Source organism: Tursiops truncatus, chromosome 1 (assembly GCF_011762595.2).
Source record: "Tursiops truncatus isolate mTurTru1 chromosome 1, mTurTru1.mat.Y, whole genome shotgun sequence".
Lineage (NCBI taxonomy): Eukaryota > Metazoa > Chordata > Mammalia > Artiodactyla > Delphinidae > Tursiops > Tursiops truncatus.
Window position 1 is genome coordinate 25,209,832 of NC_047034.1, and position 21,119 is coordinate 25,230,950.

General features: G+C 44.3%; 1 protein-coding gene across 4 annotated transcripts in view; it reads left to right on the forward strand.

The window, feature by feature from the left end:
- Positions 1-21,119, forward strand: part of SMYD3 (SET and MYND domain containing 3) — a 720,594-nt gene that overhangs the window by 596,044 nt on the left and 103,431 nt on the right. For all 4 annotated transcript variants that reach the window (XM_073801287.1, XM_073801276.1, XM_073801290.1 and 1 more), the window contains 2 exons: positions 13,344-13,431; positions 16,612-16,786. In XM_073801287.1, coding sequence (XP_073657388.1) covers positions 13,344-13,431; positions 16,612-16,786 — 263 coding nt within the window. The remainder of the gene's footprint in view (positions 1-13,343; positions 13,432-16,611; positions 16,787-21,119) is intronic.

Genomic DNA, 21,119 nt, shown 5'->3' on the forward strand with positions numbered 1-21,119 from the left:
TTTCCTCTACATGGACCTGATTTCATATAAGCAAATGAGCTTCATTCTTGGAGAAGGAGTTTTAGTCACTGCTTTGGGAATACCCAGCACAGAGGAAGGGGAGGTGTTGAGGTCGTAGCTGGTAAAGGCCTTTGATGGTTCTCAGTCACACTCAAGGCTTTGGTCACTTTCCTAGAATCCCTGAAGGGGCATTCCCCTTCCTGCTGGCAATTCTGTGTTCCTGGACATTTAACCTTGACCCCGCAGTTGGTTCCAGTGTATGGCCTTGTGGCAATCTGTAGTTGCAGTAGAGTCCTGAGGAGTCAAGTTCGATGGGCATTGACAAATGCTGACAGCTGCAGCGGGAACAGAAAGTTCAATGGTGGTGAAGAGAAACAGCACCGCTGGGGGCCCAGGTGGTTTCGTGAACCGCCCGCCCCCCCCACAGCATCAGCACTTGTTTGGACTGGGCTTTAGTGCTGCGAGTTGCCCAAATGCTCCTCCCTGGATCCAAGGCAGTGACAGGATGGCTGTCTGGAGAAGGCTTGCCAGCCTGAGAAGACATCTAGTCTGGGGTCAGCCAGCTCGGGGGCTGCGAGGGGGCAGGAGGCTGGAGCTTCGATCGAGCTCTTGGAGACCAGAGTTTTGAGCCCTGCTATAGACTGTTTGTGCACGTCACTCGCAGGCATTGAGATTTCACCATTTTATGAAGTAGGTGAAAGGAAGAACCTTTGCAAGGTGATTGCCCTCCGTCTGCATCTGGATGGCATCCATCTGCATCAGTGTGACCCATTGCTACAGTTATCACGGAGCCCAGTGGAAGGTACGCGACAGATCGTGCCTGTGAAGACTGGAGGGTTTTGGTGCGCGAGAGAAGTTTGTCTGGATGACTCGGTTGAGGAAGAGCCTTCCAGGCAGGGGGAATGAAATATGCAGAGATGCAGGGCATGGCCGAGTGGTTCTTGATTACGTTGTAATTTGCTCCTCTTCCTAATATTAGGATGAGCCTGTTTTTCTCCCTCCCACCAAACAAAGCAGACTCCAGTCAGACCCCTGCCCTCTAGGATGGTTATTGAAAACTCGGGCCACTATGCCGTTCATGACATTAGTGCTTCTAGAGGGTGCAAAGGTAATGGGTTAGAAAGTGCATCTATGCAGAATTATTACTGCTGAAAATCTTAGCTTCAGGGAGGTTAAGTATCTGGCCAAGATCACACAGCTATGGAGCAGAGATTCACTTTAGGACCAAATCCAGTGTTCCTTTTACTAAGTTCTAATTATTGTGTACCGTTGCTTAATTGCCAAGTAGAACATTCTGCAAGTTGTACCTGCTTCCTTGAGAGAACATTCTTCTTCCCTGTCCATAATGCCCCTTGATTGGTTTGTGGTTGATATAATAGTGAATGCTCTATTTTTAACCACTGTTTTTTCCACTTTATGAAAGAGCCACTTTCCCCCTCAAGTTCAATCTGAAATGTTTTCGGTTTTTTCCAGAGGAGGTGGAAATTGGTTCCAGCAGAGATGTTTCCTGTGAATCATAAGGTTTTTCAATGATGTTGTGTATTAATCTATTAGTTCCCAGTATATTATCCATGAACTAGAGTACCTCGGTCAAAAGCACTGCAAATTGTACTTTGTTTGCCTCATAATTTTGAATTTCAGGACTTCCCAATCTCTCTCTGAAGTGCAGACACTATATTTGAACCTCATTTTGCTTTAGAAACAGAACGAAACAAAACACAAAAAAACCTCCTTTTAAGACACTAGAATTATTGAATTACTGGAAAAGTTTATGTGTTCAGTAATTTTATTTCCTAGCCTGTACTCATCTCTCTCCAATCCAATCTAATTAGAGTTTGCATGAGGATTGGGTAACAGGAAGTACTGGAAAGCAGATTGCCTTTCTCCTTTTCCTCTTAATGTGAACCATCTGAAATTAACCCAGTGCAAGAGTTTCAACATCAAACACTTGTGAGCCAAGTGAACACATCTGTTTAAGTGTTCCAGATGCAAAGTAGATCTGGATGGCTGCATCTGATGTTTGAGCCTGATAGAGCCACTGGTCACTTTCCCAAGGATGTGGTCAACCAGTCTTGCTGGATTCCAACCTTGCCCTATTGAAGAAACTCAGATTTCTAATTCTAACAATAACCACTGGCACCTGGCAGGGATGCTTCTACTTTGAAACCTAGAGGAAGCATTTGACCAATTGAATGTAATTGTGTGGACGGACACCCTTTGACGTAGTGGAGTATCTCATATCATCTGGTACCTATTTTTTACTCTTAAGGGAATAAAGTTAGGGTATTTATTTAGCAGCCATGTATGGGGGAACTTAGATGGCCTCACTGATCCATCCACGGGTAGTTGGGGGCAGGGACCTCCGCCAGGTGAGTGGCAGGAAGCTCAGGATGATGTTGGAGATAGAAGCCAGGGGAGTGAACAGAGCTCCCTCCCAGGCAGCCTTGATGCTGCTGTCCCACAGCACGGGTCCTGAGCTTGCGTGGGATTTCTTATGCTGTGGGTAGCAGTCACCTGTAGGTTCTAGACCAGTATCTGGGCATTTGGTAAATACCAACAGTTACATTGAGAACACATCATTTTCCAACATAATCATGATATAGTAATATTAGAAACAAGTCAAGATAGGAGTATGGAGTGAAGAAAACAATCTTCTGTTTCTTCTGAGATTGTCTTTGTTGTTGTGGAATTAAGGTATTTTATTCTCACAGTACTGTTACCTATGGATTGTAGAAGATCACTCCTCTCCCTACGTTCATCTACTTTGTCCCCAAACATTTACTGAATAACTTACCATGATGGCACTGGGAATAGTTACGATTAGGTGGTCCCTCAAGGACTTCTGAGCTAGTTGAGGAAAGAGTAGATCATTAAAGACAGCTTGGTGCTAAGAGAGAGGTTTGCAGAGTGGCTCTGGTGGCTCAGGAGGGCGGATAGACAACATTTCCTGATCGAGAACATTCGACACTGTGTCCAAAAGGGACAAATGGGAAGGAAGCGGGAGAAATGATTGGAAATAGAGATCCAAGAAAAGAGCAGGAAACTGCAATCCTAGTCCTGACAGAATCCAGAGGGAAAGGATTGCACTTGGAAGAATAGGTGTATTGGCAGTAAGATGGAGCCGGGGATGGGTCAGACTCGGGCAGGGTGGGGGGCTGCGAGAGGAAAGAAAGGGGGCGGATGAGAAGGAATCAAGTGTCAAGAGCAATGACTGCAGTTGTGGGGAGTTTGCACTTGGCCACGGGGGGGTGGGACAGGTAAAGGAGCTTGAGTGGTCGAAGGGAGAAGGAAGACTCCTTCCTGCCAAGATTCTGAGAACAGCTTGCACAGTCCTGCCTTAGATGAGCTACTTCCATGTGTTTGTTGTTTAAAATGAAGACACACTTTTTAAGGACTCTACTGGAGCTGTGCGAGGGAGTGGTCACCAGAAGTAGAGCCGAACTAGCTGTGCACTGCTCCAGGCTCAAGTGGCCATGAGACCACCTTCTCATTTTACCAGTGGGGAAGCTGAGGACAGACAAAGGAGGCCTTGCCAAGGACACACAGGGCTCAGGACAGAGGTGCTGTTGTTGGCTCCTCATTCTCTTCATCATTTCCCGGCAGAGTGAACCTTCTCAGGAACCCTTCTGCTTAGAGTCCAAATTATGTTGATCGTTTGTAGAAAACTCAGCAATAGTACATTTTATTTTATATATATAATGTTCTCTCCCTACTGAAAACAAATTTCAGGACTCACCTATTCAAGCTCCTTTTACATAGTAAAGCTGAAGTTCAAAAAGGAATTCTTTCCCTAAATGATAGCAAGCATCTTGGGTACGTTTGGATAAGAAATAATGAAATAAATTTACTAATTTCATACGTCAGGGACTGTGAAAAAGAGCACACTCATTTACTCTTACATTTGCAAATTGAAAAATTAGAAGATTTAATTTATGCTTCCCTAAGTAGCTTCTCTGTTTGTGTATATATATTACACACACACATACACACACACACACACACACACACACACACACACACACACACACACACACACCCCTGTGAATGGTCTCCTCTTACCTGGTTGGTGTGGGAAGAGGGGAGGTAGACCCCATTATAGGGACCGTTACAGAAGAAGTGACAGAATGGAACGGGAGGGTCAGGACATGGCAGCGAGGTAAGGTGCGCTGGGAACCTGCGAGTGGAGACTATCACCTTGGTGAAACACTCCTGGCGTGGATGGCTAGCTGTGAGTGAATGTAGCTTTGTCTAGCTCCAGTATAAAGTGCTCCCAAGAGCTATTGTTTCTGAATGTTTGGAAACAATTTCAAAGCTTGCCTGCTCTTCTGTTAAGTAAATAAAGCCTTAGGCTCAACCCCAAAAACAGCTAATTAGATAATGGTGGGGATTTCCTTGTGAATATAATTCCCATATGAAATTGCTCTGCCTTGGGCCATGGTCTCATCCGCTTGGTGGAAGAATGCAAGTTCCACTGTGGGTTCCACGTTGGAGGATTTTATTGCCGTTTTCCAAGTGCTAAGACTAGGAAGATCATAGGGGCCATGAGTTGAGTATGTGTTGAACTTCACTGTCTCACGAACATGAGTTTCACCTTTCAAGCAAGGCTAGGAGAAAGACAAATTCAAATTCAACACGAAGACAGTAGAAAGAGCACGGGCTCCAGAGCCAGACAGACTTGAATTTGAATCTTACCCCTGGCAGTTAGGGGCAGAAGGACATTTGTAACCGTTACTTAAGCTTTAAGACTGTCTTGTGCCTCGTTTGTTAATGGTGGGCATTGATGCCCTACAAGGATGTTGTGAGGAATAATTGAGATACATACAAGGGTCATCCACATCATGATCAAATAAATGTTAGTTTCTTCTTCCAAATCCATTCTACAGGCACTTAACTGAGCTTTTGTTACATACATGGTTCTGTGGTAGGTATTTGGGAGAGGCAGGATCAAAGAAGAATGACACCTATATTACTGTTGAAATGGGGACAATATGACGTGGCACTCAGACGACAGCCCAGGACCTCTATCCACACCAGCCTCCTTGCTGTTCCTGGAACACGCAGGCCTGTTCCTGCCTCTGCACCTCAAGACTTGCTGTTCCCTCTTCCTAGAACTCTTACCTCTGCTCCTTCACCCCTTCACCTCTAAGTCATCTTCTCAGCGATGGCTTCCCCGATCACGCTAAACTCCCTGGGACTAGTACTCCCCATCGCTCTTCCCTGTTTATTTGTTTTTGCCTCTGACAAATATAATTTGTGTGTGTGTGTCTGTGTCTGTGTCTGTGTGTGTGTTTTCTGTCAACCCATTCTCCTTCTCCCTCTTCAGCGTAAACGCTGTGACTGTCTGATGTCTTCACTGCTCTATCCTCAGTGCCTAGAACAATGCCCAGTTGGCACCCAGTAAATTTTAATTGAATAGATGAGTGATGGAATTAATTAACTTCAGGTACCAGGAGGGTCATGTACCAAGTCCCAGTGGCCAGAAGAGCAGAAGCATGTTAGGGACTGTATTAGTTTCCTATGGCAGCCGTAACAGTGATCATAAAATTAGTGACTTAACACACACTTATTATCTGCAGTGCTGGAGGTCAGAAGCCTCACACAGGCCTCGCTGGGCTAAAATCAAAGTCTTGCCAGGGCTACGTTCTTTCTGGAGGCTCCAGGAGAGAATCCGTTTCCCTGCCTTCTCCAGCTTCGGCAGGCTGCCTGTACTCTTTCCTCTGTGTGTCCCTTCCTCTGTCTTCAAGGCCAGCAAAGGCAGGTTAAGTCCTCCTCACATCACATTGCTCTGACCTTCTCTTCTGCCTCCTTCCACTTTTAAGGTACCTTGTGATTCCACTGGGCCCACGTACATAGTCCAGGACAGTCTCTTAATTTTTTTTTTTTTTTTTTTTTGCGGTACGCGGGCCTCTCACTGCTGTGGCCTCTCCCGTTGCGGAGCACAGGCTCCTGACGCGCAGGCTCAGCGGCCATGGCTCATAGGCCCAGCCGCTCTGCGGCACGTGGGATCTTCCCGGACCGGGGCACGAACCCGCGTCCCCTGCATCGGCAGGCGGACTCTCAACCGCTGAGCCACCAGGGAAGCCGCAGGCTCTTAATTTTAAGGTCAGCTGACCAACAGTCTGAATGCCACTGTCAACTTAATTCGCCTTTGCCATGTACGCTAACATATTCACAGGTTCTGGGGATCAGGACATGGACATCTCTGGGGCTGCATGTGTCTGCCTACCATAGAGTCTAACAAGTGAGATATTTTGCCTAGAGCCAAAGGTTTGAGCTGCCAGTAGTGAAATATAAAACAAAAATTTAATCAAGAATGGCCATGGTTGTCAAGATTTTTTTTTTAGATCTTTTCTGGAGTATCATTGCTTTACAATGGTGTGTTAGTTTCTGCTGTATAACAGTGTGAATCAGCTATATGTATACGTATATCCCCATATCTCCTCCCTCTTGCATCTCTCTCCCACCATCATTATCCCATCCCTCTAGGTGGTCACAAAGCACCGAGCTGATCTCCCTGTGCTATGCGGCTGCTTCCCACTAGCTATCTATTTTACATTTGCTAGTGTATATATGTCAGTGCCACTCTCTCACTTCATCCCAGCTTACCCTTCCCCCTCCCCATGACCTCAAATCCATTTTCTACATCTGCATCTTTATTCCTGTCCAGCCCCTAGGTTCATCAGAACCATTTTTTTTTTTAGATTCCATCTATGTGTGTTAGCATACGGTATTTGTTTTTCTTTTTCTGACTTCACTCTGTATGACAGACTCTAGGTCCATCCACCTCACTACAAATAACTCAGTTTCATTTCTTTTTATGGCTGAGTAATATTCCATTGTATATATGTGCCACATCTTCTTTATCCATTCATCTGTCGATGGACACTTAGGTTGCTTCCATGTCCCAGCTACTGTAAATAGTGCTGCAATGAACATTTTGGTACATGACTCTCTTTGAATTATGGTTTTCTCAGGGTATATGCCCCGTAGTGGGATTGCTGGGTCATATGGTAGTTCTATTTCTAATTTCTTAAGGAACCTGCCTACTGTTCTCCATGGTGGCTGTATCAATTTACATTCCCACCAACAGTGCAAGAGGGTTCCCTTTTCTCCACAGTCTCTCCAGCATTTATTGTTTGTAGATTTTTTGATGATGGCCATTCTGACTGGTGTGAGGTGATACCTCATTGTAATTTTGATTTTCATTTCTCTGATGATGAGTGATGTTGAGCATCCTTTTATGTGTTTCTTAGCAATCTGTGTATATCTTCTTTGAAGAAATATCTGTTTAGGGCTTCTGCCCATTTTTGGATTGGGTCGTTTGTTTTTTTGATATTGAGCTGCATTAGCTGCTTGTATATTTTGGAGATTAATCCTTTGTCAGTTGCTTCGTTTGCAAATATTTTCTCCCATTGTCTTTTCTTCTTCTTTATAGTTTCCTTTGCTGTGCAAAAGCTTTTAAGTTTAATTAGGTCCCATTTGTTTACTTTTGTTTTTATTTTCATTACTCTAGGAGGTGGGTCAAAAAGGATCTTGCCGTGACTGATGTCATAGAATGTTCTCCCTATGTCTTCCTCTAAGAGTTTTACAGTGTCTGGCCTTACATTTAGGTCTTTAATCCATTTGGAGTTTATTTTCGTGCACGTGGTTAGGAAGTGTTCTAATTTCATTCTTTTACATGTAGCTGTCCAGTTTTCCCAGCACCACTTATTGAAGAGGCTGTCTTTTCTCCACTGTATATTCTTGCCTCCTTTATCAAAGATAAGGTGCCCATATGTGCATGAGTTTATCTCTGGGCTTTCTGTCTTGTTCCCTTGATCTATATGTCCGTTTTTGTGCCAGTACCGTACTGTCTTCATTACTGTAGCTTTGTAGATTAGTCCGAAGTCAGCGAGCCTAATTCCTCGAGCTCCGTTTTTCTTTCTCAAGATTGCTTTGGCTATTCGGGGTCTTTTGTGTTTCCATACAAATTGTGGAAGTTTTTGTTCTAGTTCTGTGAAAAATGCCATTGGTAGTTTGACAGGGATTGCATTGAATCTGTTGATTGCTTTGGGTAGTATAGTAATTTACACAATGTTGATTGTGAAATCCAAGAACATGGTGTATCTTTCCATCTGCTTGTATCATCTTTAATTTCTTTATTCAGTGTCTTATAGTTTTCTGTGCACAGGTCTTTTGTCTCCTTAGGTAGGTTTATTCCTAGGTATTTTATTCTTTTAGTTGCAGTGGTAAATGGGAGTGTTTCCTTAATTTCTCTTTCAGATTTTTCATTGTTAGTGTATAGGAATGCAAGAGATTTCTGTGCATTAATTTTGTATCCTGCTACTTTACCAAATTCATTGACTAGCTCTAGTTGTTTTCTGGTAGCATCTTTAGGATTCTCTATGTGTAGTATCATGTCATCTGCAAGCAGTGACAGTTTTACTTCTTTTCCGATTTGGATTCATTTTATTTCTTTTTCTTCTCTTATTGCTATGCTTAGGACTTCCAAAACTATGTTGAATAATAGTGGCGAGAGTGGGGAACTTTGTCTTCTTCCTGATCTTAGAGGAAATGGTTTCAGTTTTTCACCATTGAGAATGATGTTTGCTGTGGGTTTGTCATATATGGCCTTTATTATGTTGAGGTATGTTCCCTCTATGCCTACCTTCTGGAGAGTTTTTAATCATAAATGGGTGTTGAATTTTGTCAAAAGCTTTTTCTGCATCTATTGAGATGATCATATGGTTTTTCTCCTTCAATTTGTTAATTTGTTAATCACATTGATTGATTTGCATATATTGAAGAATCCTTGCATTCCTGGGATAAACCCCACTTGATCATGGTGCATGATCTTTTTAATGTGCCGTTGGATTCTGTTTGCTAGTATTTTGTTGAGGATTTTTGCATCTGTGTTCATCAATGTTATTGGCCTGTAGTTTTCTCTTTTTGTGACATCTATGTCTGGTTTTGGTATCAGGGTGATGGTGGCCTTGTAGAGTGAGTTTGGGAGTGTTCCTCCCTCTGCTATATTTTGGAAGAGTTTGAGCAGGCTAGGTGTTAGCTCTTCTCTAAATGTTTGATTGAATTTGCCTGTGAAGCCATCTGGTCCTGGACTTTTGTTTGTTGGAAGATTTTTAATCACAGTTTCAATTCCATTGTTTGTGATTGATCTGTCTATATTTTCTATTTCTTCCTGGTTCAGTCTTGGAAGGTTGTGCATTTCTAAGAATTTGTCCATTTCTTCCAGGTTGTCCATTTTATTGGCATAGAGTTGCTTGTAGTAATCTCTCATGATCCTTTGTATTTCTGCCATGTCAGTGGTTACTTCTCCTTTTTCATTTCTAATTCTGTTGATTTGAGTTTTCTCCCTTTTTTTTGTGATGAGTCTGGCTAATGGTTTATCAATTTTGTTTATCTTCTCAAAGAACCAGCTTTTAGTTTTATTGATGTTTGCTATTGTTTCCTTCATTTCTTTTTCATTTATTTCTGATCTGATCTTTATAATTTCTTTCCTTCTGCTAACTTTGGGGTTATTTGTTCTTCTTTCTCTAGTTACTTTAGGTGTAAGTTTAGGTTGTTTATTTGAGATTTTTCTTGTTTCTTGAGGTAGGATTGTATTGCTATAAACTTCCCTCTTAGAACTGTTTTTGCTGCATCCCATAGGTTTTGGGTCATCATGTTTTCATTGTCTTTTGTTTCTAGGTATTTTTTGATTTCCTCTTTAATTTCTTCTGTGATCTTTTGGTTATGTAGTAATGTATTGTTTAGCCTCCATGTGTTTGTGTTTTTTTCCGTTTTTTTCCTGTAATTGACATCTAGTCTCATAGCATTGTGGTTGGAAAAGATACTTGATATGATTTCAGTTTTCTTAAATTTACCGAGGCTTGGTTTGTGCCCCAAGATATGATCTGTCCTGCAGCTTGTTCCATGAGCACTTGAGAAGAAAGTGTATTCTGTTGTTTTTTGGATGGAATGTCCTATAAATATCAATTAAGTCCATCTTGTCTAATGTGTCATTTAAAGCTTGTGTTTCCTTTTTTATTTTCATTTTGGATGATCTCTCCATTGGTGAACGTGAGGTGTTAACGTTCCCTACTGTTATTGTGTTACTGTCGATTTCCCCTTTTATGGCTTTTAGCATTTGGCTTATGTATTGAGGTGCTCCTGTGTTGGGTGCATAACTGTTTACAATTGTTATATCTTCTTCTTGGATTGATCCCTTGATCATTATGTAGTGTCCTTCTTTGTCTCTTGTAATAGTCTTTATTTTAAAGTCTGTTTTGTTTGATATGAGAATTGCTGCTCCAGTTTTCTTTTGGCTTCCATTTGCATGGAATATCTTTTTCCATCTCCTCACTTTCAGTCTGTATGTGTTCCTAAGTCTGAAGTGGGTCTCTTGTAGACAGCATATATATGGGTCTTGTTTTTGTATCCATTCAGCCAGTCTGTCTCTTTTGGTTGGAGCATTTAATCCATTTACATGGAAGGTAATTATCAATATGTATGTTCCTGTTACCGTTTTCTTAATTGTTTTGCGTTTGTTTATGTAGGACTTTTCCTTCTCTTGTGTTTCCTGCCTGGAGAAGTTCCTTTAGCATTTGTTGTAAAGCTGATTTGGTGGTGCTGAATTCTCTTAACTTTTGCTTGTCTTTAAAGGTTTTAATTTCTCTGTCGAATGGTTGTCAAGTTTTAATATGGGGGCTTCAACTGGGAGGCACTAGGAAGTTACTAACGGCTTTTGTGATATGGTGGGACTGTGGCTTCAGGAGACGGAGATGGACTTAGAGCAGGTATTTGGAGGGAGATTGATGTTTAACCTTTTAAACGCAAGCGATTTTTATTTCCTTCTTATACACACAAAATACTAGGCTCTTACTTGGAATTTCCTAGAAGAAGTAGGGTCCACTTATGGTGTCTTTTTAAAAACCACCCTATTATATTACACATATGTACAACACATGTACACAGAGACTCATAAAGCCCTGTCACACAGACACACTCACACAAATGCACACATTTCCTCCTACACACACCCACTGCCTCTCCCGTTCTTGGATCTCTTTTCTGTGGTACTTGGTGGCCCTCCTTCTTTTCTGCCCTGGCACACTTGAATGACATGTATCTTCCCACCAGTAACATAGGGCTTACTCTGGCAGTGGTTCTCACAGGGGTCATTCTATAAACCTCCCCTAGTAGGCATGTAAGAATCTCCAGAGAGATACATATAGTTTGAAAAAGTTTTCCCTCCCTCACCTTTACCATCACCCCACAGTGGCTGTGATTTGATATCACTTTCTAGAATGGTTCTTCTCCCTGACATCTCCTGAGAATCTAGGGGATATGGAACACCTGGTTTTGAGTAGCGTCTGATGAGAATTTCTTACCCTTTGGTTAGCCTCTTTAACGCAGTGCCATCCAGTAGAACTTCCTGTGATGATAGAACTGTTCTCTGTCTGCGCTGCCCAATATGGTAGCCACAGCCACATGTGGCTACTGAGCTCTTGAAATGTGGACATACAGGAAAAATAGAGGACTCAGTAGGAAGACAGACAATGAATAAATGGTAACTCCTACCTTCATTTTGAATTGCTTTTTAAGTTGTTTTGCTTTAGTTTTTGCAGAAGTCAACATTGGTTCACGTGGGTGTAGTTACGCTCATCTTTTACCTAACTTCATTTTGATTGATAACTCAATATTTGATTGAAGTGTAGGACTTCCCTGGGGGCGCAGTGGTTAAGAATCCGCCTGCCAATGCAGGGGACATGGGTTCGAGCCCTGGTCCAGGAAGATCCCATATGCCACGGGGTCACTAAGCCCGTGAGCCACAACTACTGAGCCCGCGTGCCACAACTACTGAAGCTTGTGCACCTAGAGCCTGTGCTCCGCAACAGGAGAAGCCACCGCAATGAGAAGCCCACGCCCCGCAACGAAGAGTAGCCCCCACTGGCCACAACTAGAGAAAGCCCACATGCAGCAACGAAGACCTGATGCAGCCAAAAATAAATAAATAAATAAATTTATTATTTTTTTTAAAGTGTTATCCATGGGTCTCCTGACAAATGATTCTTTCTCTTGCCTCTGTTCCCCTTCCTGATAAATACATACATACATATATGTATATATGTAAGCTTTATTGAGATATAATTCACATATGGTACAATTCAATCAGTTAAAGTGTACAATTCAATAGCTTTTCATGTATTCAAAGAGTTATGGAATCATCAACATGATTGATTTTAGAATATTTTTATCACCCCCATAAAACTCATTAGTAGTCACTCCCCCGTTCTCCCTACCCACCACCCCCTGCCCTAGCCATTTACTAATCTACTTTCCTGTCTCTGTGGATTTATCTATTCTGAGCATTTCATATGGGTGGAGTCATACAATATATGGTCCTTTATGACCGGCTTCTTTCACTAAGCGTGATGTTTTTTAAGGTTCATCCATGTTGTAGCATGTATTAGTACTTCATTTCTTTTTTTTTTTAATTTATTTAATTTATTTATTTTTGGCTGCATTGGGTCTTCCTTGCCGTGTGCGTGCTTTCTCTAGTTGCGGCGAGCGGGGGCTACTCTTCATTGAGGTGCGTGGGCTTCTCATTGCGTTGGCTTCTCTTGTTGCGTAGCACGGGCTCTAGGCATGTGGGCTTCCCTAGTTGTGGTTCACGGACTCTAGAGTGCAGGCTCAGTAGTTGTGGCGCACGGGCTTCGTTGCTCCGTGGCATGTGGGAAGTTCCCAGACCAGGGCTTGAACCCTTGTCCCCTGCATTGGCAGGCAGATTCTTAAACACTGCGCCACCAGGGAAGCCCAGTACTTCATTTCTTTTTATTGTCAACTAATATTCCATTGTATGGCTATACCACATTTTGTTTATCCATTCATTGGTTGATGGACGTTTGGGTTGTTTCTACTTTATTTGCTATTATGAAAATGCTGCTGTGAACATTTATGCACAAGTTTTCATGTGAACGTATATCCGCATTTTTATTGCATATACATCTATGGAGTGGAATTATCGTATAGTAACTCTGTTTAACTTTTAGAATAACTGCCAAACTGTTTTCCAAAGTGGCTGCACCATTTTACATTCCTACCAGTAATGCATGAGGGTTCCAGTTTTTCCACAACCTTCCCAACATTTGTTATTATCTTTTTGATTATAACCATCCTAGTTATGAAATGATATCTCCTTGTGGTTTTGATTTGCATTTCCCCAATGGCCAGTAATATTGAGCATCTTTTCATGTGTTTATTGGCCATCTGTATATCTTCTCTGGAGAAATATCTATTCAGATCCTTTGCCCATTTTTTAATTGAGGAATTTGTCTTCCTCTGTTCTTTTCATTTGGCCTGAGCAGGATGCTGATATGCTAACTGGTGATGAACAAGTGTGGAAGGAAGTTCAAGAATCCCTGAAAAAAATCGAAGAACTGAAGGCACATTGGAGTATCCTTTTACCTGCGCATTGAGTTGTTTTGTAGGATTGCTTCCTTACTGGTTGGAGCCCAGTATTAATGAATCCATGTCCGGGGTTTGACCTCTCCACGAGCCAGAGAGCTTCATTGTGTTCCGTGGTCACAGGTTGCATCCCTGACCCCAGCCAACAATTTCAGTAATGGCTAAGGAAGATATGGTAAGGTCAGCATGAATTCCTCTCCACCATTAGATGATAATCCAAATTTATAGGCAGGATTAGTGGGACAGTAAGTAGTACTCTCTTTATATGTACAAGGTAGCAAATTTCTGGATTCCCTTCCTCCCGTAACCTACATCTCTAAAAAGTATAACTTGGAATCCTTATAATTTAATGACTGTAGTCAACCATGACTGCAATGGCAATGGGAGTTGCTTCACAATACATTTTCTTGGCGTAAATAGTGAGGGGACCTCAGGAGGACCATAAGCCCCGGAGGATTGTAAGAGCCCGTGGTCTTTCAGCCTTTGAGTCTCAAGGAGTTGATTAACTCCCAAGTGGATTCACTGTGTTCCCCTTTCTCTTTTCCCCCAATCGTCTTATGGTCATGGAAAAGTCTGCAGAAAGGTGCCTGTTCTGTCATCCATAGTCTGTTCTCTTTGGGTGGGCTGTCTTCCCTGCTCCCCTCACTGGAGCAGAGGGACTTGTGGTAAACACCCAGAAAATGCAAATACAGGTCAGCATTAGCTTGGGAGAAAAGCCTCTTAGTTAAAATTATTCCATTTTTTTGCTCACTGATGTGTTTTACAGGAAAGGTTTGCCTTGTTTGCCAGGTGACTGCTGCCAGTGTTTCGAAGGGAAGTTGTCATGTGGTCCCTCCCAGCTTGCTGGGGGAGAAAGTAGATGTATTCCTGTCAGCGGCTGCATCTGGTTTTTACTTCTAAGGCTTGTCACCTCAAACCTCTTTAAAATGAGTTGGAGCATATGTAAATGAACAGGCAAATAATTATGGAGGTCATGCAACATGATGTTAAAATAGAGTCAAAGTCTTGCCACAGAAATGTCTGGCATTGTGTAAGAGACAGGCATTCCTCCTGACGATCCGTCAAATATCTAATCCTAGGATGAAAAGCCACAGAGACTAGCCTGACAGTCTGTTACGAAACCAGTGCGTTGCCTAAGATTCTGCTTCCCCCAGCCTCTGGGGGCCACATGCCGCAAACTTCAAACATCACGTCAGGTGGATACCACAGAAAGTCATCAAGTCACTTTTCTTCAATAAATGTGCCTCTTCCGAGACCAGAGGCAACTCCTCAGAGACAGGACTCATCCTAAAATTACAGAGTGTTATGTACAGAAAGGCCCTCAGCCATGTGTTAGGGGGCCTGTAGTTCTAACCAGGAAGTCGGGCCTGTGGGGTAAGGTATCATGCCACCAGAGGCCCCCGCTGAAAGAAAAATATATTTCCTGCGAGGGTTACTTAAAATAGGAGCTCCCACTCACGCAAGTGGCTTGATTGGTTTATCAAAAGTGTTCACTGATGTGTTGGAAAGCAGTGCCCTGCGAGTCTGAACTGTGGAAAAGGTAGATTTTGCCGGAGGGAGGGCAAAGGACAGGTGGGCCATCTGTCCAGGACGGGGGATGCTGTGTTAGGACCTGAGGAAGAGGCTTTGAGTTGGAGGCGGGGCGGAGAGCCCTGGGCTGTGTGAGAGTCGGGCAGGGTGTGGGTGTATGGCGGGGAAATGCCATCAGCCTTACTCCACTGAACCGTCTTCCTTAAGCTGGTCACGCTCGGAGGTCATGACACAGTAAAAGGAGGTGGAAGGCACTGATATTTGTGCAGTATGATCTTGTGCAAGACACGAAATGTTCTCCCACTGTGTCCCAGGTACACAATTCTGCCTGGCTCAGGAGAGAAGACGTGAAGCGTTTTTAAAAACTTTACCTACGGTATCTTATTTAATTCTTACAGCGACATTAGGCATTTTTATTTCTGGCCTACTTCAAAGCACAGGTGACGTCCTCAGAACCTCAAATCTGACCAGTGACAGAACTAGCTTAGATTTAAATCCAGCTTTATCTGCGGTCCAACGCTATGCCATTTCTGTAAATCGGCAAACCTTGCGCGCTGTGGAATTCCAGCCTATGGAAGCAGATGAATTCGGAGCTACACAGGTTGAAGGTGAGAGAGGAGCCGGGGCCGGGCAGCCCCAGCCCAGCATCCTCCTAGGCCTCGGCCTTGCCTAACACAGCATCAAAGGGAAGAAACTGTGTCAGGCCCCTGGGGCCTGCCTTCTCTCCACCTGCAGCTGTGCTTCTGAGGGAGTTCACCTGAAGGACTCGAGGCGTGCTGCGTGCACCACGTCCTCAGTGCTCTGACTGCCTTGTCAGTTTTAAAAAGTAAGGTCGCCACTGGGCTCCATGAGAGTAAGTTATGGACTTCCGGTTAATCAGAACGTCATTGTGGCTCCGGAGTGAATATTGGGTCTTCTCCCCCCCTTTTCAAAGCATCCTTTCCCCCTGCCTGCAATTTATGTACATAAGCCACATGTTCTTAATGTTTATCTTTTACTTTGGGGGTTTTAAATAAGAATACCTTTATTTGGTTAAGCATAGACTGGAATCACTTTTGTTTTATAATCAAAAACCTTAAGTTTGAGATCCACTGGCAATGGATTTCTTTAAGTTGTTTCCCCTAGTGTGTGCCTGGGGTTGTGTTTTTGGTTTCTTACACGCCCAAGGTTCAAATGACACAGAAGCAAAAATGAGCTCCTCCTTTTTTAAAAGGAGTCTCTCTAAAGCTTCTTTCATTTCAGATCATTTTTGAAACAGAAACTAACAGAGTAAACAATTTTAAACTGAACTAACTTAGTCTTTAGCTCATTTAATAAACAGCTGCATTTATTTCATGGCTAGGTTTAAAGAGAATCCGTGTAGGAATAGGAAGGAAGAATGGTTCTCTGGAAATCTAATCCCTCAAAGCACAGGCTTGGTTGGAAGATGGTTTGTTGATGTAAACAGAATTTCCTTCTCTGAGACGCCACTCACATGTTTTTGTTTCTCAAGTGTGTTTTCAGGCAGCTCATCTGTGCAAAATAATGGGCGCTTCCTTCCCTCCTGTGCCTGGGAGCTCTTCAGCCTTTTCAGAATCTCATTTTGCTTTTGTTTTTCCTTGATGAAGACAGTGAATCCTTAACTGAGGTTAATAACAGAGTGGGAACAGGTTCTGGCCATGTGCCAGACGACCCTGAGCAGCAACGCAGAGCGGCTTCCTGACATCAACATCTACCAGCTGAAGGTGCTCGACTGTGCCATGGACGCCTGCATCAACCTCGGGCTGCTGGAGGAGGCGTTGTTCTACGGCATTCGGACCATGGAGCCGTACAGGTGAGTCCCGGGGAGGGGCTGAAGTAAGGGCTACCGTGTCTTGGCTTGAGGCAGAGGCTCGAGAGAGCCTGACATCATCCTGACCATTGCTGCTTTGTAAAAGCGTTCCGTCTGCTGCTCACAGCGTGTAAACCACACCTTCGTTCATGTGTGCGTTCGTTCTTCATTTGTAAAGTCCCTTCCGTGTGTCAGGCACTGTGGGTGTGCAGGGACTGATGAGATGCTGTCTGCACGTGGAGCTAGTGCTTGGAATAAGGTGCAATGCTCGCGATGGCAGAGGCAAGGACAGAGTTTGGGGGAGCAGAGAGGGGCTCGGCACAGACGTAGCCTGGGGGCTGCGGCCTGTGACCTCAGCCCTGCTGATCTAGGTGAGGACGCCGGTGTGGGACCCTCCACCTGGCTGACAGCAGTGCTGGTTTCTTCCATTTCTCAGGGCTTTATGGTTCCCAGGGTGCCTTCACTCGAGCCCTCTGACCTCATAATCACCTTATGACCCAAGCAGGAGAGCAGGGGGACAGCCCTGCTCAAATATGTCATTGAGTCAGAGGAAGGAACTACTGGTAATGAATTGTTTCTTGACCGGCCTCAGCTCCTCCAGACCCGTGCGTGTTTTGCCCCTAGAGGTTCTGGTTACTCAGGGGAGCTTCCGGAGGGAGGGCAGTGTTGAAGTCTAGTGCTGAGAATTTGGTGCTGGTGGGTGTGAGACCCTAGTTTGCAGTGGGCTAAGAACATAAGTTTGGAAGATGAGATAGATCAGTCCAGAAGAAAGGGCACAGAGACGCATATACCATCATCTGAGGTTGGAATAGCCGCCTCCAGCACAGAACAAGATCACTCACTGTGGGGAAGGTGGTCTGAAAGCATCTGGGACCTGGGGAGGCTGGGGGAGGCCCCTGCGGAGGAGGGGCACCATTCCAGGCAGATATTGAGTTTCCCAGCTCTGAAGACCGTGCAGACATGATGTCAGCCCTAAGGGGCTGAGCAGAGTGATCCAGGTCTAGACCTATGCAACATGGGCAACAGGCAGGGGAGTGGTCCTCAGGGAAGGAGGGGAGGGAGGCAGACCCCAGGGCGCCGCCTGTCCCCACGTGAGGAAGAGCCTCAGAAGACACCGGAGCTGGGAAGCTACCAAGATCAACACGATAAGAACAGAAGCAAGTCCAGGGTCTGGGATATCAGTCCGGGCAAAGGGAGGAAGCCGGAAATGACATTTGGTCAGGAAGCCAGGAGCACGGTGCAGACAGAGAAGGACCTAAAGATGGCATAGACCCACCAGCCAGGTGCATGGCAGAAGTCCATAGGCCAGCCACGGCACCAGGGTGACCCTGAGGGTGTTTTTCAGAGCTTCTCTAGGTGGTTTCTCCCGGTGCCTTGTGGTTGAAGAGCTTCGGAATCCAGACTGTGAGTCAGCTTTAATCAAATTTATAAGAGATTGCCTTGAGGGCTGGGACTGTAGACTTTCCCATGAGCGTGAAATGTCTGTTAGGTATGATGAATCTTGTGGGTTCTCAGAAAATATGAATTGAATACAGAGAGATAAGGCTTCGTTCGTTCTCTGTGTTGCAGTGAGAGGCAGGTTGGGGACGGTTGGCGTTACCCCTCTGAACTCAGGGCTCGGGCTCACGGCGCCAAACCACAGGCTGCCCGGTGAGCGGATGGAATCCGGCCAGGAGACAAAGACGGAAAATCCTCTTTCCTCCAGACCCCCTCGGCGGCGGCTCGCCCCGCTGCCGTCTGGGGCTGGAAGTGCACTGAGCCCGCCGCCCAGGCGCAGGAATATATGTTGGTCCCCTGGCTTCATTAGGAAAGCCTCATGCCTTTGAGGGAGCTCGTTCTCCGTGTACTTTTGAATCCGCTTTTCTCCATAGCCCCCAAGGCTTCCCTGAAGGACTTTCTTACCCCCTTTATTAACTGGCAGTTTCACTGACTTAAACTTGAATCAAACAAAGAGGCCTTTCTTGTAAGCGAGGCCAAGTCCACGGAATGTACTCCATGTTGTTTGGAATACTTTTGGTTATGTTTCCCTGGTGTTGGGCAGGTCACGATCTCTCTGTAAATGTACCCTCTGTTCTTACGCTGGGTGACACATTTCCAAGCTTCCCTCTGTTTCTCCTCCCTGGAGCTTATTAAGGAGTTGCTCTGTGGTGTTCTGTATTTCAAGAAATCGAATCTGCAATGATCCACTTCAAACGAGCGAGATCTGAACTATTTGCTTTCAAAGTTGTAGCAGAGAAAAGGGCTATCAGTAATCCAGACCAACAGAGTTAAGAGAAATGAGAGGGATGGATGCCGACAGACTTGGCCCTTTTTCCCTTTAGCTCAGGCAAAAGTGAAAATAAAGAACTAACGGGCCAGATGCCCTGCAAGCCCTTTAACAATCTTAGAGTGTGAGGTAGGAATCCCGAGGTGGGCAGTGGTTTTCACCCCGCAGGTGTGCACGAGGGAACTCACGCTGTGGGCCTCCCCCGTCTACACGGTCTCCCGGCAAATGCTTCGGGTGGGCTTTTTGTCCACCTGTAGCCAAGGACACGGGTAGTTAGGCATTTGTTACTGAGAGGTGACTGGATTGCCATCTGCCGTAACAGTTTTACAATGTTAATATACTGTTTTCAGCAACTAGATTGAGGTCAAGACTCTAGTGATGATTTTGTCACTGCTGACCTTGGCTAAATCTTAACTGCTGACCTTAGAGGAGAAGGCGTCCATTATTCCATTTTTATCCAAATCACCGCGTTGCCCTCGGCTCCCTTCTTGTCACTCCATTCATTTATTTTTACTCAATAGAAGTTCCTTTTATGGTGCAACATAAAATATTAAGTTCTTTATGTTTCATAAAGCAATTTGGAATTAATTCACACACGACAAAATGTGCAGTCTTTAGTATTAACTTATAGTACTTCTCCTGAGAGTATCTATGTGTGTATCTGTGATTATATATGCAGTCATCTGTCTGTTAGCACTACCAACATTAAGTAATTTAAAGGTATTTCCCAAATTTTACTTAAAAATACAATTCAGTCAAATCTCAGCTGTAAGACAAATTGGGTTTCAAAAGTTAGTTTCCCAGTTGGTAGTTTAGAACTTGGGAAGCATTTTCTTATTGAAGAAGGTATTACAGATCATGCTGAGGTCCCTGGACTAGCCCGTGAAAGTCTACTAGGCATCGTCAATGTAGGCCATACATGTTTTTAAAAAAAGGAGAAAGAAAAACAAAAACAAAACTGAACATAGTTTTAAAAACTAAGATTCAAATTATGTTGAATACAAATTAAAGTTGATTTTCTTTAGGAACCAGAGGCTGATACGGAGGTACAGAGGCTTCTTAAGGCTTTGAGGAGGACTTTCAATATATTCACACGTTCTGTTAATTTTTTTTAATATCCTTATTGGAGTATAATTGCTTTACAATGGTGTGTTAGTTTCTGCTGTATAACAAGGTGAATCAGCTATACGTATACATATATCCCCATATCCCCTCCCTCTTGCGTCTCCCTCCCACCCTCCCTATCCCACCCCTCTAGGTGGTCACAAAGCACTGAGCTGCTATGCGGCTGCTTCCCACTAGCTATCTACCTTACGTTTGGTAGTGTATATATGTCCATGCCACTCTCTCACTTCATCCCAGCTTGCCCTTCCCCCTCCCCGTGATCTCAAGTCCATTTCAATATATTCACACGTTCTGGTAATTTTTGTTGTAAGAATAATACATACTCCTAGGAAAGGACATTTTCAAAACGACGGAAAGGTAAAAATCATCCTCATCTTTCACATCCTGTCCCACTCCCTAAAGATGGCCATGGTAAGTTTCTTTCTGAACTTTTCCATGTGTGAGGGACTCGTCTGAATATATTCCAAAGCCCCACTTTTCCCTCCTTCCCTCACTTTCTGTTTTCTTCTTGTCTTTCTTGGGGAGAGACTTGGTCCCAATCCTGATCCATTAAATATGCCCACTGGCGTGTGGTGGGTGGGGAAGGAAAGATGACAAGGAGAAAAGGGATGGAGAAGCCAAGAATTCTCCTTAGTGGGAGAGAGAAGGAAAAAATAGGGTCGCTCTCTGTCTCATGTTCCATACCTTGCTTTTTTCACTTTATGACAAAGTGTGGACATCTGTGCAGATCGACTCCTGCATGTCTACCTCATTCTTTTTTTTTTTTTTTGAGGTATGCGGGCCGCTCACTGTTGTGGCCCCTCCCGCCACGGAGCACAGGCTCTGGATGCGCAGGCTCAGCGGCCATAGCTCACGGGCCCAGCCGCTCCGCGGCATGTGGGATCTTCCCGGACCGGGGCACGAACCCATGTCCCCTGCATCTGCAGGCGGACTCTCAACCACTGC